General features: G+C 49.2%; 1 protein-coding gene across 1 annotated transcript in view; it reads left to right on the top strand.

Moving 5' to 3' along the window:
- The window catches only part of HTRA1 (HtrA serine peptidase 1), a 73,604-nt gene extending 62,042 nt beyond the window's left edge, over positions 1-11,562 (top strand). The window contains exons 4-9 of the mRNA XM_006831425.1: positions 1,889-2,083; positions 3,300-3,332; positions 5,022-5,136; positions 6,840-6,897; positions 9,680-9,775; positions 11,239-11,562. Of these exons, the coding sequence (XP_006831488.1) occupies positions 1,889-2,083; positions 3,300-3,332; positions 5,022-5,136; positions 6,840-6,897; positions 9,680-9,775; positions 11,239-11,407 (666 nt within the window). The 3' untranslated portion in view covers positions 11,408-11,562. The remainder of the gene's footprint in view (positions 1-1,888; positions 2,084-3,299; positions 3,333-5,021; positions 5,137-6,839; positions 6,898-9,679; positions 9,776-11,238) is intronic.
- Positions 11,563-12,736: the final 1,174 nt, after the last annotated feature.

A 12,736-nucleotide genomic window follows, 5' to 3' on the forward strand; every position in this document is an offset into this window, starting at 1 on the left:
ACCCTGGGTCATATCATAGTTCAATCGCCAGTTATTGGTTTTGCAAGAATACCCATACTAATACCTGACAGTGAGAACACTCAACGTGGCAAAGGCCACATCTTTTCAGTGTGTCATAGGCGCTCCCAGGTTAAGCCATGTAGTCTCACAGGAAGCCACAGAGACACGAGCACTGTTAATCCTATCTCACAAGTGAGAAAACTGAGTTTCAGAGTGATTGCCATCTCAGACCAGGATTCCACTCCGTGGGCTGGGGTCTGTGCTCTTGACTCAGGGTGTCAACAGGCTTCTCCACGTCTGTGGTCTGGGGAGACATTTCTTTTCCACACAGCCTCTGAAAGTCGGGTTTGGTTTTTTGGTCCCTTCCTCGCCTTCCTGTTTTCCTTTAGAATTTTCTTACTCAGGACTGTCTTGTTGGTTTGTTTTTATGCGGGGAGGTGGGGCTGGCCATTTGCAGCATGGTACATTGCAGCAGACAAGAGTCTGTAGTCCAGGTGTGAACCCAGGCTCTGCCTTCAGTCTCAGTTTCCTCACCTGTTAAATGGATGTAGCGACTGGGTCTGGCGTCTAGTTCTGAGAAGCTAAAGGAACGGCTGGCTTCCACTCACCCGGATTCCACACTCTTGACTCCCCCTCTTTCTTTATTGAGGAGGTGAAACTAGGGGGCTCTTGGGGTTCACTCACAGGAGGGCTGGGTCTGGCCTGTGTTGTTCAGGGCAGCTGCTCCTAGTGAGGCTGTGACTAATGGCTGAAGGAACTCCGTAGGGAGGGAGTCAAAGTGAGGGCTTGAAGCTGACCCTCGTGGAATGAGGGAGGCCCTGGGTTCTCCTCAGCCCTGCTGGTCACCCTGGAACTGCTGTATTTTGCGCTGTGTGTTTTGAAAACTAGTTGTCTGCTCCTGGCCATGCCAGGGTTAGTCAGCTGCCAGGAAAGGAGTCGCTAGCCCATCTTTGGGGTCTTAGTGTCTCAGGGTCCTGGGATGTCTTCTTTCCACCCCGCATGCCTGTCCCCCAGTCATTGCGCTTCACGCAGCCCACATGGGATGCAGGTGTGTCTGATGAATGGATGCAGTTTCCTGCTTGCCTGCTACCTTCAAGACTGCCTCAGGGCATCTAACCAAAAACAGAAAAGAGAAGTCCACTGCATTCGTCTTGTTTCCCTCAGCCTCCTGCCCACAAGGTTTCATAGCTGGTGACTTTAAGATGTGATGAAAACCCACAGTGGCTTCCAATCACTCGTTTTCCTTGGTGTGCAGGGCATCAGTGTTAATTTACTCCCTACAAAGGGGCTCTTCTCGCACAATGGGTGAGTGCTCAGTGCAAAAAAAGATCAGTGGTTCTAGTCACCAGCTCCTCCATGGGGGAAAGATCTGACAGTCTGCTTCTGTGAAGACTTCCAGTCTTGGAAACCCTGTGGGGCAGGTCTACTCTGTGCTCTAGGGTCACTCTGAGACGGAACCAACTCGGCGGCAATGGGTTTGGTCTTGATTATTAGAGCGTATGATATTGGTTATAAAAAGGAAAACCAATGGCCATGGGGTTGACTCCAGATTCTGGTGACCCCCTTGTGTCGGAGTAGAACCCTTGTCCATAGTGTTTCAGTGGCTCATTTATCAGAAGCAGAACGCCAGGTGTGTCATCTGAGGTACCTTCGGGTGGACTCGAATCTCCAAACTTTTGGTTAGTGGCTGACTGCTTTTGCTGTTTGATGGGCGGGAAAGGAAGTAGGTGTGGTCTTGCCCGTAGGCAGGGCTGGTAGTCCTGATCTTGGTCACCCACAGGCTTGATATTAGGAGTGGCCTGCTGTTGGCTTGGGTGTTCTGTGATCTGTGTGTCCATCCATGTTGTTGAGTTACTGGAGTCAGCCACGGCACCATTGTCGTTCCCAGGGCAAGCTGCCTGTCCTATTGCTGGGTCGATCCTCGGAGCTGCGTCCAGGAGAGTTCGTGGTTGCCATTGGAAGCCCGTTTTCCTTGCAAAACACCGTCACCACTGGGATTGTGAGCACCACCCAGAGAGGCGGCAAGGAGCTCGGGCTGCGGAACTCGGACATGGACTACATCCAGACCGATGCCATCATCAATGTAAGCTCTGCTGCCCACCAAACCCTTGGGGTTGTCAGAAGGGACCCCTGTAAAGCAGCTGAGGCTGGGGGCTAGACCTCACCCATTAGTGGTCGTCATTTACAGCGGGGGGGTGGAGCTTCCCACCCTCTGCCCACAGCCACCTGGGCACACTGGGGGACTTGCAGAGCCACCCACTGAGTTGCATTTGCAGCTTTCTGGCAGACCTTGGAAGGGTGAGCCTGTCTGCTCCTGTCTGCTTTCCTTCCAGCCCCTGATTGACCGGTCACCCCCGGGACGTAGTCAGAACATGAGGCTCAGCCCCATGAGGCCAAGGATTGCTTCATGCGATACCATCAACCTAATCACATTAAAATGAAGTTTTCCCACTTCAGCTGTCTCCCTATAGAATTGAGATTTCTGAATAGCAGTCTGTCCAATAAATAACATATACAGTGTGGCTTGTGCTTGCCTGTGACCCCCAAGTGCTGCTTCATGCAATAATGGGAATGAAGCTGACCCCATGGATTCAAACACCCAGCAGCCGAACAGAGGTTACCCATGTTGGGACCACTTTTAAGTCCTGTGATACAAGAGCAAGTGTGGGCGGGAGAAGGAACGTTGGTGATTTCATGGTAGGAGTTCTGTCTTTCAAGCTGAAGACCTGGGTTCAGCCCCCTACCCGTGTACCTTGTATATAGCCACCACCTGTCTGTCACTGGAGGCTTGCATGTTGTTAGGATGCTGAACAGGTTTCAGTGGCGTTCCAAGACTAAGACAAGGAACAAAGGCCTGGCATTCTCCTTTGGGAAACCAGCCACTGAGAACCCTGTGAATCACAATGTTATGATTCTGCTGTGCATGGGGTTGCCATGAGTTGGGGGTCAACTCAACGGCAGTAGCAACAGCAGAGCAAGTAGGCACGTACTCTGAATCCCAACACCCCTTAAGCAGAAGGAGAAGTTGTGATGGTAGGTGCTGGAGAGTCAGCCTCTGAATTTCATAGCAAATAAAAAAAAAAATCCCATTAGGGCCTATTCAAAACGATCAACAAGTTGCTTCAGTCTTCAGTCCCCTTTTCCTCAACAGAACAGTTAGATTGGGAGGAAGGGATTTCTGGAAAGAGTCGGACCCCATACTCTAGGCATCATGCTCAGAAGCCCTCGAGGCTGGAAGTAGTCCATTTGGACCGTGTCAGGATGTCCATCATAACGCTCTCATTTCTGCTTCATTTCAGTATGGAAACTCGGGAGGCCCGCTGGTCAACCTGGTAAGACCATGCTGTTACTTTGTTTGTTTTCATCTCTGTATGTGTCCTGGCTCTGTCTTTCTGTTTCTTCTCAAACGTGAGCTTGCCTGAGCACACTGTCAAATTCTTTTTGAGTGAGCTTGGAGAATGCTCTGTGTCTTCCTGGATCCCCTGGACTGAAGGTGCCCAGCAGGAATGGAGGCTGGAAAGGCTCTGCCCATGGACGTGCTTGGACCCCAGAGGTTCAGATCAGCCCAGTAGGATTGGGGTACAGCCGGGAGTAGTGGGAGAGTGGGCCTCGATCTAGACGGCTACCAGCCTGCCACAGAAAGGCATGTTCACAATGCATGTCCGGGACAGCTTGAGGCATTGTACTAGTTCCTTCACACTCCTTCTCTTGCCCAGGAACCTCCCTAAGGGCCTGTCTGGGATGAGGGGAGTTTTCTGGCTCATTAAACTTTCATATGAGTCTGTTCTGGAATATTCCAACACAGAATGAGAAGGCTTAGAGTCACGCAGCATTCAGGCTAGAGCCTGGCTCAGCGTTCTCCATGCCATGGTTTAGTTTCAAGATGATACAACTAAGGCATCTTTAGCAGTCCGAGGTCTGTCTCTAGGAATGTCCCTCATATTCAGCACCTCACGCCCTTTGGGCAGTTGTCCATCTCTAAGCTGGAGTTGAACAGTGGAACAATGGTATTCTGACACGTCTGCCCAGAAAGAGGCGAGTGCTGTTTCTTACAGCATGGCCGTCACTGAACTTGTCTGGAATCAACGCTGGTGTTCTCTGTGCTCCCTACCCTCCCCGACGCCCCCCCCCCCCGACCCCCTCGCAGCACCCACAGGAGGTCCAGCTGAGGGACCGTATTTGGAGGCTTCACAGAGATTTTGCACCTGGTAGTGCTCTAGTAGCGTCATGGTTACGAATTGGACTGTGAACCGCAAGGTCAGCAGTTCGAAACTACCAGCTGTTCCGCAGGAGAAAGTTGAGACTTTCTGCTCCCATAAAGATTTACAGCCTCGGAAACCCTGTACAGGGTCGCTATGAGTCGGAACCGATCCCACGGCACATAATAACAACAACAACAGTGCAACAGCTAAGCACTTGGCTGCTAACAAAGGGAATTGGTGGTTCAGACCCACCCAGCAGTCCCACAGGAGAAAGACCTGGCGATCTGCTCCTATAAAGATTGTCATTGTTGTTGTTGAGTACCGTCAGGTGCCCACTCCTCGCAACCCTTTGTACAGTTTCCGAGGCTGTAAATCTTTATGGGAGCAGGAAGTCTCATCTTTCTCCCTTAAAGTTATTAGTGGGTTTGAACTGCCAACCTTGCAGTTATCAGTATTATTCTACTGTACCACACCAGAACTTCTCAGTAAGGATTACAGCCTAGAAAACCCTCGGGGGCAATTCTACTCTGTCACATGGGGTCCCTATGAGGCAAAACTTGCCTCGTTGGCACCTTGCAACAATAACTTTCCCTACGCAAGGAACAAATAGTCCATCTCTAAATACCTGCTGGATTCTGTGCTTGCGGCAAGCTGTGCTGATTTTGTTGTGGTTTTTCCTGCCCTGTGGTCCCCTGCCTTCAGCTTCCCCCCCAGCTTCTGCCCCTGCCCTGACATGGCTCAGACTTCCCTTCTCTTTGGGTGGATACCTTTGAGAGGGCTTTGCAGAGCCCATCAGTTGTGACCCTTCTTGCCTTTCAGGACGGTGAAGTGATCGGAATTAACACTCTGAAGGTCACCGCTGGAATCTCCTTTGCAATCCCATCGGATAAAATCAAAAAGTTCCTCACCGAATCACATGACAGACAGGCCAAAGGTAAAGCAGGGATCATACTGCTGCGTGAGATGCCAGGGACCTGGGCAAGGCAGAAGTGACAGCCTCTAAAGTGAGCCAGGTTAAGCACTGGACTGCTCACTACAATGTTGGCGGTTCAGACCAGCCACTCAGTGGGAGAAAGATGAGACTGTTTCCGTAAAGATTTCCAGCCGTGGAAACCGTGTGGGGCAGTTCAACGCTTCCTGTCAGGTCACTAGGAGCCAGAATTGAGCTCCTGCCATTAGGTTGTGGGAGTCCTGGTGTGGCGTGGAGGAAAAGTACTGGTCTCTGAACCACAAGGTCAGCAGTTCAAAACCTACCAGCCACCAGGGTTGCTCTGAGTGGGAACCGACTCAAGGGCATTGAATTACATTAGGTTGTAGAGAGGGTGGTGGCTCTGTACAATAAATGCTGGCCTGTGAACCCCAAGGTTAGCAGTTTGAGCCCACCAGGTGAGGCTTTCTGTTCCTGCAAAGATTTACAGCCTCAGAAACCCTGCCCAGGGTCTGGTATGGACTCTGTGGGGCTGAACAACAACAAAGCATTGGTTTGTAGGTTTTTGGACCTATTGTCCCAGAAGTTGGTATCCAGTATCTGCCTGGCACAGCCTAGCGGGCTTTTTACATGCCACTCCAAGGAGCTCTGGTAGCGTAGTGGTTACGAATCGGGCTGCGAACCTTAAGGCCAGCAGTTCGAAACTACCAGCTGCTCCGTGGGAGAAAGATGAGGCGTTCTGCTCCCGTAAAGATTTGCAGCCTCGGAAACCCTGTACAGGGTCGCTATGGGTCGGAACCGACTCGACGGCACTTAGCAACAACAACAACAACCACTTAATTATTCATGTTTGTCCTATCAGGGGAGTTATCCAGCCCCATTTTACCCACAAGGAAGCATCCAGTGAGGTCATTCACTCCACATGTGTCTGGTGGGCATCTCTCTGGGTCAGCAGAAGGTGGGACAGCATGTCCTTGCACATGTGACATTTATGTTCTATCCCGAGATACAGACTACAGACAGATGAGTCAATGAGATCATTTCAGACAGAAAAAGAATGGTGGGTGAGGGAATGCCGGAGGGCTGGCTAGTGGGGACAGTGTGGCCACTGGAGACCCCACCCCCTAAGCTGAAACCTGGAGGGGACAGAGCCAACAGACCGGGATGGGAGGAAGGCCCAATCAGAGCCTCCACATGGTGTCCGCTTAGAGGCACCAAGAGCAGGGTGGGGGTGGGAAGGCTGGCCAGGGCCAAAGCAGACTGAGGTGCGGGCTGCATTTCAGCTGCAATGAGATCTGGTGAATGTCTTTGAAAGGCCCTTCTGGAGGCCGGGTGGAAAGTGTAGCAGAGAGTGTATGTAGGTGGGTACCAGTGAAGAGACTCTCCCAGTCACCCAGATAATAGACAAGAATGGCTCAGAGCTGGGTGGTACCCCGGGGATGCTGGCAGGAGGAGCCAGCATGGAGACGGGTTGGATGCCAGCGTGAGGTATGTAGGATTCAAGGACCGCTCCTAGCATTTGGGCCATTAGCTGAAATGACGGGACAGTGCCAAGGTTCCATGGTGGGTCAAGGTCAAGACTGAGATATGAACCTCGACCTGTGTCTTTGTCTATGGTTCTGCTTACACAAGAGGGGTGGTCACATGATCCTCAGGTGTTTGTCACCCTGCCAATTCTGCTGTCTGCTGTCCCTCTGTTGTCCCACCAGGTAAAACTGTCACCAAGAAGAAGTACATTGGCATCCGCATGATGTCGCTCACATCCAGGTAGGTCACCTGGACAGGTGGGTTCATGCCTGTCTCCATTTTTACATTGAAATGAACCCGAACTTCACCCTTGAATGAGAAATCTTAGCATCCACTATCTGTAAACATATTCTACTATATACAGTATATTCTGGGGTGCACGGTGGCTCCCCACAGTAAGCACTGGACTGCGAATCATAAGGTCTGTGGTTCAAACCCTCCAGCCACTCCATGGGAGAAAGATGAGGCTTTCTGCTGCTGTGAAAATTTGAAACCTCAGAAACCCTGTATAGGGCCCTGTGAATGGGAACTGACTCGATGGCATTTGGCACCAACAACAGTGCAGTCACAATGTTGCACAACCATGTGTAGCTCCAAAACATTTTCATCACCCCAAAAGAAAACTCAGTAGTCATTAGCAGCCCCTCCCCATCCCCCTCTGCCCCTGGCAACTGCTTATCTACTTGTTATCTCTGTAGATTTGCCTATTCTGGATGTCTTGTTTAAATGGAAGCATCCACTGCCTGTCCTTCTGTGTCTAGTTTCTTGTACTTAGAATAATGTTTACCAGACGCATCCATATTGTAGCGTGGAATGCGATGCAATCCCTCTTTATATGGCTGAACAATATTTCATTGTGTGGCTGTGCCATATTTTGTTTTTCCAGTTGTCCTTTGAACGTTCAGGTTGTTTCTATCTTTTGGCTGTTGTGAACAGGGCTGCTATCAACACTGATGTGCATATATGTGTTGGAGTCCCAGCTTTCAGCTCACTGGGGCATATTTCTAGGAGTGAAATTGCTGGGTCTTAGGGTAATTCTGGAGTTCTGGTATGGCATTGCAGGATAAGCACTTGACCACAAGGTCGGTTTGAACCACAAGGTCAGCTGTTCAAACTCACCAGTCGCTCCTCAGAAACCCTATACAGGGTCAGTATGAGTCAGAACCAACTTGATAGCACTTAACAACAGAATAATTCTACATTTCACTTTAATGAGGGACTGACTGCTTGGCTTGTGACTGGTTTTAAGTTGGATTTCCATTTTTACAGCAGACCCCTCTCAGAAGATAGGTCTAACAGTGGGGTGCTCCTCTAACTCCTACCTTCCTTTCAGTACTTGTTCTGTGGGAACCCACAGTCTGGGAGAGAGCCCTGCCGGCCCAGAACTCTGTGGTGAACAGGCTGAGGCTCCAGGAATGCCCTGTCAGGTCCATCTGAGGCAGGATTTGTTTTCTCAAGGTGGTGCAAGTTGCAGCATGTGGTTGGCAAGATCATAAAATATTAGTATTTTATCTTTGATGAAGAATTCTAGTCTAACCTCATGAGTCTTGGTAACTAAGGGTCTGGTGGAGACTTGTAGGTAAGCAAATAAACAGAAGAACGTATATCAAGCATGTACATGAATATATTTTAGATATCATCTGTGACTGGGAGGACATTCTGAGCTGGAATGATTTGCCAAGACTGAAATGTCTCTTGGTGCTTTATTTGGGAATAAAAGAGACAGAGGTGTAGGAAGAATGCTGGCCCTGGGGTGTAGCTTCCCGGATTCTTGTCCTGGCTCTGCTGTTTCCTGACTTGTGATCTTGGGGAAGTCTTGAATCCTGAGTGCTTCAGTTTTGTCCCTGCTAGCATGAGGATAAAGGAGCCCTGGTGGCATCATGGGTTAGGTGCTGGACTGCTAATCTCAAGGTTGATTGTTCAAACCCACCAGCTGCTCCACAGGAGAAAGATGAAGCTGTCTGCTCCCATGAATATTTAGAGTCTCAGAAGCCCTATGCAGGGTAGCTGTGAGTCAGAATTGGCTAGCTGGCAGTGGGTTTGGTTTGGTGTTTGGTTGTTGTTGTTAAGTGTCGACCCATAGGGACCGTGTCTAGGATTACCAAGGAGCAGCTGGTAAGCTTAAACTGCCAACCTTAAAGTTCAAACGGCTTAAGTTGAGGATAGTGAGGCAGATCTTTTTGTGGGAGGAAGATCAATGAGTTCATGTGAATCAAGGCTTAGGTCCATGAGGTGTGGCAGTGGTCACTGGCCACAGTGACAATGGTCACTAGCTGTCACGTGGTTACTCTGCACCAAGCCCATAGTCAGGCATTGTGCCTCTATGATTACATTAATCCCAGCACAGCCCTATGTTGTAGGATCTTATTATTCTTCCCATTTTTCAGGTGAGCAAACTGAGGCCCAGAGGTGAAGCAACTGCTTAAGATTACTCAGCTAGAAATTGGCAGTTAGGACTCTGAGCCAGGCCAGTGCTTTACCGTATCGACCCCTTAATGTGGTTGTTGTTGTTAAGTGCTGTTGAGTCAGTTCCAACTCATAGTGACCCTGTATAGGGTTTCTGTAGAGCACTTGGTGAGCCTGAACGCTGACCTTGTGGTTCAAGCGGACTTTGCAGTCCCAGGCATTAACCCACAGCACCACACCAGAACTCCCATTAATATGGTTGTTGTTGTTAAGTGTCGTCGAGTCATTCTGACCCATAGCGACCCTGTATAGGGTTTCCGAGGAGCAGCTGGTGAGCTTGAACCGCTGACCTTGCAGTTCAAATGGCTTTGCAGTCTGGAGCTAATATGGTAACTACTGTTAATTAACTGGTATGAATTGCAAAGCATCTGTCTTGCTGCTACCCCATTAATCTTTGAGTCTCGTAGTCAGGCAATTTTTAAAGCAGACTGAGAAACTTCTGGAGACATGAGTGAGGAATGAGCTGGGAAGCTGGATGAGGGTTTCCAGAGGACAATCGAAGAAGGCCTGTAGTTGTTTCACTTGAATCAACACCGGCACCATTTCTCCCAAGCAGTAAAGCCAAAGAACTGAAGGATCGTCATCGAGACTTCCCCGACGTGCTTTCCGGAGCGTACATCATTGAAGTCATTCCCGATACCCCGGCAGAAGCGTGAGTTAGCGCTGCCTTCCCTTTTCCTGATGTGGCTTCCCGGGGCAGTGGGGGTGACTGTTCTGCTTTGGGATAAAAGGGGTGGAACAGCCCAGGTCAAGTCTCCTGGCCAGGCCCCATCTACAAAGGATGCTTCCTGTCTTCAAAAGTCCTCTCTTCACTGGGGCTGTCCAGATGTGGAGAGTCCTCGCAGAATCACTGTGGGTCTCTGGGGCAGGCTGGCTCTGGGTTTCTGAGGGTTTGAGAAGTAGGGTCCTGCAGCCTTGGGGAAACTGGTCCTATCCCAGGGCTTGAATCCAGCCTTGGGATGCACTGTTTCCCGAAGCCTTCTTTAATTCTGTGGTTATCAGCCCACGCCTGCTAATAGCTAGAAAAATAAGCTATGTAAAATCAACACAAAATTAACCAAAAGAGGTAGTTCAGCTAGCAACCCTGCTTGTAACCTGTGCCGATGAAAGCGCAGAGAACGTGCTAGACCGGAGTCTCTGGGCAGCACAATAAACACACTTGACTGTTTACCAAAAGGTTGGAGGGTTGAGTATGACCCATAGGCAACTTGGAAGAAAGGACTGGTGATCTACTTTTTAATAAACCAGCCTTGAAAACCCTGTGGAGCACAGTTCTCCTCCGACACACATGGGGTAGCTAGTTAACTGCTCAGGGATAGACTGGCAGTTCTTACTCCCTGGGGTCTGAATGAGGCCCACCATCTGCTTTTGTCCAGCATTCCAGCTAAGAATGATTTTCACATTTTAAAAAAGTTGAAAAAAAAAAAATCAGAAGAAAATGAATATTTTAGAAATGATGCAAAATTCCAATTCCAGTGTCTGTAAATAAAGTTTTATTGGCACACAGCCACAGCCGTTTGTATGCTGTTTCTGGCTGCTTGGATGGGACTGCAGCAAAGCTGAGCCCTCGCAGCAGAGACAGACTGGTCTGTAAAGTCTCAGATATTTAGTCTCTGGCCCTTTACGGGAAAAATTTGCTGACCTCTGCCCCCGAGCATTGAGGATCATGGTACCATGGTAGATGCTGTTGTACGCAGGCGCTAAAGTTCCAACGCCACAAGAGAGACAGGAAGTGACTCACGAGAGAGGCATTCTGCTCATTCCCATAGGAACTGCTCTTGAACACTTACTATTTACAAGCAAGCTGGCCATACCCCTACCAGCTTGGGGACTCCTTGCTCTTTGGGGTGAATATGTCATTACCTACATGAGTGCTGGGGGACATTTCTGCAGGGGACACAGTTGGTCATTTTTACCTAAAATACCACAAAAGAGAATGCAAACCTCTTAGAGATAGTTGAATCCATTCTCAGGTACTTTCCACCACCATCCAACCCTGTCTGCTCTGGACTCTTAGCTTCTAAATGACCTCTGTTGAGAAAAGTCAATCCCTTTTGCTGGTAAGTAGGTGGGAGGAATTGAACCATGGCCATCCTGTTTCCCCTTGCATTGCAGTGGCGGTCTCCAGGAAAGTGACGTCATAATCAGCATCAATGGACAGTCAGTGGTCTCTGCCAATGATGTCAGTGACGTCATTAAAAAGGAAAGCACTCTGAACATGGTGGTCCGCAGAGGCAATGAAGACATTATGATTACAGTGATTCCCGAAGAAATCGACCCATAGGCAGAGGCATGAGCTGGACTTCATGTTTCCCTCAAAGCTTCTCCAGTGGATGGCACATGAAGACTCCGGGCTGGTGCCACAGGACGCCCAAGACGGTTGCCCGCCATTTTGCTTGTTCATTGGAGATGCTCTGGCCAACCGAATCCTTTCTGATAGTTTGCAGCCAACACAAATGTAATGCTGCAGTTCCGCCTGCAGAGGCGCTCTCCTTCTCTAGCCTATGTATGCAGTGTGCTTTCCTTGCCAGTTTGGTCTGTCCCTGCTTAGACAGTCAACCTTTGTCTCCTTTAACCAAGACACGTCTTAGTCCAGCTAACGCAATTGATGGGAGACATGGACAAGAGGAGGGGCCCAGGGGAAGCCAGAACCGCACTGGAAGTGTGTCCACTTTCTCCAGAGTCAGCACCGAGAGGAGCTTGGTGCCGGGAGACCCTGGGCTGGTGAATGCTGGCTTCCAACAAGGCCACAGTTGCCTCTTTAAGGAGTCCATTCAGATTGGGGAACAAAATGACCTTTTAGTTTGAGCTATTAAAATACTTCTTCAGATGTCGTTTCGGGCATGCTTCCTTTCCTTTTCAGTAAACACCTGCTTGCGGTTTTGTTTTGTTTTTTAAATCATACTTTGTTGTGTTTTCAGTAGAAGTTTACACAGCAAATTGGGTTTCCATTGAATAGATTACATAGATGCTGCAGCCACATTGGTTCCATTTTCCACATGGTGCCAGCATTCTCATTACACCCAACTCTCTCTTAGCAACTGGGTGAATTCAGAAGACCAGGTCATTATGTGAAAATCGGCATTATGCAAAAACAGAAAATAATCCTAGATATTATCAAACATCTTACAGCAATGAGTTAGTGGTTCTGGGGCTCAGGACCCTAGGCTCAGGGGACACCATGGCCAATTGGCATAACACAGTCCACAAAGACAATCTCTGCATCCTGCTTGGATGAGTAGCATCTGGGATCTTGAAAGCTCATGAGTGGCCATCTAAGGTGCAGCTGTTGGTCTCTCCATGTGCGGAAGGAAGAAGAGTGATAAAAATAGAAGGGGCTTGGAATCAATTAGTCTAATGGACTAATGGGGCATGTGACCATCAGTCTCCGTGACTCTGAGACCAGAAGAACCAGACAATGTCCAACTTCCATTACCAACTGCCCTGAAAGGGATCACATTAGAGGATCCCAGATAGAGTGGGAGAAAATGAGGGGCAAAACTTAAAAATTATTTAATAATAAAAAGTTCCTGGTTTACTGGTGAGAAAGAGACTGGAGGAATCTGAGACTTGGGACCTCAAACACCCTTTAAGTCTGAAAAGGAACTCACCC

This window comes from Chrysochloris asiatica, unplaced genomic scaffold (genome assembly GCF_000296735.1).
Source record: "Chrysochloris asiatica unplaced genomic scaffold, ChrAsi1.0 scaffold00003, whole genome shotgun sequence".
Classification (NCBI taxonomy): domain Eukaryota; kingdom Metazoa; phylum Chordata; class Mammalia; order Afrosoricida; family Chrysochloridae; genus Chrysochloris; species Chrysochloris asiatica.